Source organism: Macaca mulatta, chromosome 16 (assembly GCF_049350105.2).
Source record: "Macaca mulatta isolate MMU2019108-1 chromosome 16, T2T-MMU8v2.0, whole genome shotgun sequence".
NCBI classification, from domain to species: domain Eukaryota; kingdom Metazoa; phylum Chordata; class Mammalia; order Primates; family Cercopithecidae; genus Macaca; species Macaca mulatta.
In genome coordinates, this window is record NC_133421.1 from 70133788 (window position 1) to 70138169 (window position 4382).

Below are 4382 nucleotides of genomic sequence, written 5' to 3' on the forward strand. Positions count from 1 at the left end.
TCTTTGTCCCTCCCCAGTACCTCCCCCAGGGATGATGGAAGAGAGGGGCACGGGGATAATGAAGAGCGTGGCTTTGGAACAGGACAGATCTGGGCTGAAATTCTGGCTCTGATACTTAACTAGCTGCGTGATCTTGAGTAAGTCAGTTAAACACTCAGTGCCGCTGTTTCCTCATGTCAAGGGGACAGTCCGGCAGAACCCAAAGGCTGGTGTGAGAATTCAGGGAGGTAATGTATTTAATGCCCTGGACATGTAATAGGTGCTTAATAAGGAGAGGTCAGCCATCATGCCAGCCTCTTCACAACTCGCTGGAGTGGGCAGGCCCCCATTCTGCATCCTCACTCAGCCCACCCCTTTCCTTTACATCAGGCAGTCTGACTTCATCTGGATGCAATCAAGGTACGGACTCCAAGTCCAGGGTATAGCAAGGGATTGGTTTCAGACAAAGGATATAACTGAACATTTCTCTACGGAAATCCAACTGGGCCAAAGCAGAGGACAGAATGTTCAGGCCAGACACCTGCTGACTCCCTGTTCTGTCCTGGCTTTGAGGGGTGATCAGGGCAGGGAGAGTCTTGCTCAGAAAACTGCGTGCCTTTGCGCCAGGCCAGCTTTCCCAGGACTGAGGAGCATGAGCCAGGTTGTTCCCCAGTCTGGAGTGTCTGTGTGTGCCTCAGTTTCTTCATCTTTAAAGTGATAATTTTGCCAGGCACAGTGGCTTACACCTGTAATCCCAACACTTTGGGAGACTGAGGTGGTAGATCATCTGAGCCCAGGAGTCCGAGGCCATCCTGGGCAACATAGTGAGGCCCTGTCTCAACAAAAAATAAAATAAAAAATTATGGTGGCACATGCCGGTGGGCTCAGCTACTCAGAAAGTTGAGGTAAGGGGATCACTTGAGCCAGGTGATCGGGGCTAAAGTGAGTTGTGATCGTGCCACTGCACTCCAGCCTGGGCAACAGAGCGAGATCCTGTCTCAAAATAAAAAAATAAAATAAAATAATAATTTTAATGACTTACCAGGATATACACACAAATAACGAGTATCAGGATGGGTATGGGTGTCTTAGTCTGCTTTGTGCTGCTATAACAGGATGCTTGTTATAAAGAGGGCAATTTATAAATAGAAATTAATTTCTCACAGTCTAGGGGCTGGGTAGTCCAAGATCAAGTGACCAGCATGTGGTGAGGGCCTTCTTTCTGCATTATAACATGGCAGAAGACATCACATGCCAGAAAGAGAAGAGACAGAAAGATAACAAGGGCTGGAACTCATCCTTTTATAAAGAACCCTCTCCCGAGACAATGGCACTAATCTATTCATGAGGGTGGTGCCCCCTGACCCAAACAATGGCAGCATCACGCCCGCCCCACCTCCCAACACCTCCACATTGGGGATCAAGTTTCCAACAGATAAACTTGGAGAGACATATTCAAACCATAACAGGGAGCAGAGGCTCTGTGATGCCTGTGTGTGGGGGCATCCTGAATCCCTTCACTCCAGTTTGCCAAGCCCTTTCCACCCCCTTGTCTCCCACTTCACTGTCACTACCGGAATTCAAGTCTCCAGGCAGCATCTTTTGCCGCGTTATTGCAATAACAAAGTGTTGTCCTTACTCTTCTGCAACAATCAAAGCATACAAATTAACATACGGGTGGGAAACCACCCCTGCCCCTTCCCTACTCAGGCAAAGACTTAAAATAATGATAACGATGTCGGGGGTGGGGAGCCCCCTTTCGCCACAGAGCATGATTGTACACTAGTATATTTCTGGAGAGCAATTTAGTAGGAAGTACTTTTTGATTCTACAGGTACCATTTTACAAAATGTCATCTAAATAAAAATCAGTTCTGGCACAAATACTTTGTTACAAGGCTCCTTACGGTAATATTGTTTCTGATGAAAGAAAAAGAAAAGAAAAGAAAAGAAAAGAAAAGAAAGAATAAAGGAAGGAAGGAAGGGAGGAAGGAGAGAAGGAAAGGGAGAAGGAAAGGGAGAAAGAGGAAGAAGGAAAGAAAAACTCAGACATCCAACAGGAAGCTTGGTTAAATAAATTGTGTAATCCATACCTTAAAATGCCATTCCTTCACTAAAAATGATGTTGTAGATCAGTAGTTTGTGCATCACGTGGGAACTGTTAGAAATGCACATTCTGGGGCCCCTTCCACATCTGATTCAGAAACTCCTGGGGTTGGTGGTCGGGGCGTGGGGAGTGGGGGGCAGGAGGTGGAAGCAATCTGGGTTTTAATAAACCCTCCAAAGCAATTAAGAGCCATAGTTGTAGACGACCATCGCTATGGAAAGTTACACTGTTAAGTGAGGAAAGGTTAGGAGGCAGTAAGCAGGAACAGTGCATCCCCATATCTGTTATCTAGAGAGAGGCACAAATAGAAAAAGTCTGGGAGGAGTTTATACCCAGATGATAACATCGACACTCTCTAGGAAGTAGGATTATAAGGTTTTAGAGTAATTTTGGTAATTCATGTTTTCTAACTAGTCTACAATGACTATGTTTGTGTAAAACGGAAAGGAAAAAAACCCCAGTAATTTATTTTTTAATTAAAAAAAAAAAAAGTTAAATGGGACCAAGTTGGGGGGGTGTAGGGAAGGAGGCAGAGAGCCCGCCTCGCCGCGACAGCTTTCACCCTGGGAAAGCTGGGAGGCAGGACCGCCCAGGAGACCCGGGGCCAGTGGGGTGGGCAGCGCCAGGAGTCCCGGCGACTCCTCTGATGGCTAGCAAGGCTTACAAGGGTTTAAATAATAAGCGAAGAGAGTCAGGGCAGACTTCCGGAATAACTTCACTGCTAAGGGTATCAAATCCTGGAATGGGCACCTTGGAGAGATTTTCTAGACAAGAACGGACAGCGGGTGCCAGGAGGGGGTGGAGTTTCGCCGGCCAGAGGACAGAGGCTGCCGGATCTCCCGACCCCCTCCGGCACCGGGACTCCGGGGAGGCTGCGCCCGCGGCAGGATTCCCGCCCCTCGGAGATGTTGCAGGGACCGGCGGGGCGGGGCCGGGCCGTTGCTAGGGGAGGGGCGGCCGGGCGTGCGAGGAACCCAGCGGGCGACCGCGACGCACACTAGGTTCTCCGGCTCCAGCTCCTGCGCCGCCTGTTGCTCGCTCCTCCGGGCGGCCGCTTCCCGCCCGGTGCGCAGGAGTAGGCGGCCCGAGAGCGCACAGGGAGCCTCCCGCTTTCGTCCCCTCCCCGCACTGCACGAGCGGATCGGAGGGGCCCCGAGTGTCCCTGAGAGCGCGGACGCGGGCGAGCAGCCCAGTGCACCCGGGACTGCGCGCCGAGACCCCCGGCGCCGCGCCGCGATGAATGCGACCTTCCTGAATCACAGCGGCTTGGAGGAGGTGGGCGGCGTGGGAGGCGGCGCCGGGGCAGCCCTGGGGAACCGCACCCACGGGCTGGGCACGTGGCTGGGCTGCTGTCCCGGGGGCGCACCGCTGGCCGCCAGCGATGGAGTCCCCGCGGGGCTGGCGCCAGACGAGCGCAGCCTGTGGGTGTCACGGGTGGCGCAGATCGCCGTGCTCTGCGTGCTGTCGCTTACCGTGGTCTTCGGCGTCTTCTTCCTGGGCTGCAACCTGCTCATCAAGTCCGAGAGCATGATCAACTTTCTGGTGCAGGAGCGCCGGCCCTCCAAGGACGTGGGTGCCGCCATCCTGGGGCTGTACTGAGCGCCATCTGGGCCCGCCCTCGCCAGCGCTGCTGCAAGAAGGACCCCGGAGACCCGGACCCTCGCCCGGCTCTCTCTGCGCTCTGCCGCTGCCTCCGGGCTGGCAGCTACGTGCCTGGGGCGCCAGGGCGGGGACGCGGCGAGACTCTCGGCGGGGGCGCGGGAAGGGACTTGGACGCCTGGCTCCGTCCTGTGTGCGCTGCAGCGTTGCGGGTGGGAGAGTGGGGGATGAGGGTTCTTACCAGTTTTTGTTGTTGTTGTTGTTTGTTTTTTAAGACGTTCGGGGCAGGGTGGGAGTGGGTGTGGGGATGCAATTTGGGACTGCGGTCGCTCGCGTGGGAGTTTTGTGTGTACGTTGGTGCGGGTGGTTTCGGAGCAGGGTGCAGGGAGAGTGGGTGAAGATGTGAAGCGTCAGAGTCGCTAAGCTTGTTGGCCTGATTTTGCGTTTGGAAAGAAATCTTGTAATAAAACTGCAGCCGTAGGGCTTCAGGCAGCTTCCCCCCCGCGCCTGTGGGGTGTGTGTGTGTTGCGGGGCCGAGGGCATGTACCCTCCTGGCGGACCCTTTGAGCCCCTTGGGAGATATCTAGTCCCTGCGTGGACGCCTGACTGGGGAGCCCACAGGGCAGGTCAGGGGATCCTGGGGCTCCACGCCGAGGCCAGAGCGAGGAAAGGGAAAGGGAATCGTTTTCTAAGGCCAA

General features: G+C 54.1%; 1 protein-coding gene across 1 annotated transcript; it reads left to right on the forward strand.

Annotated features, from left to right (window-relative positions):
- Nucleotides 1-3085: 3085 nt before the first annotated feature.
- On the forward strand, nucleotides 3086-4050 carry RPRML (reprimo like). The gene is given in 1 exon segment (NM_001194690.4): nucleotides 3086-4050. A coding segment is annotated over 1 exon segment (363 nt). The 5' UTR covers nucleotides 3086-3321; the 3' UTR covers nucleotides 3685-4050.
- The last annotated feature ends 332 nt before the right edge of the window (nucleotides 4051-4382 follow it).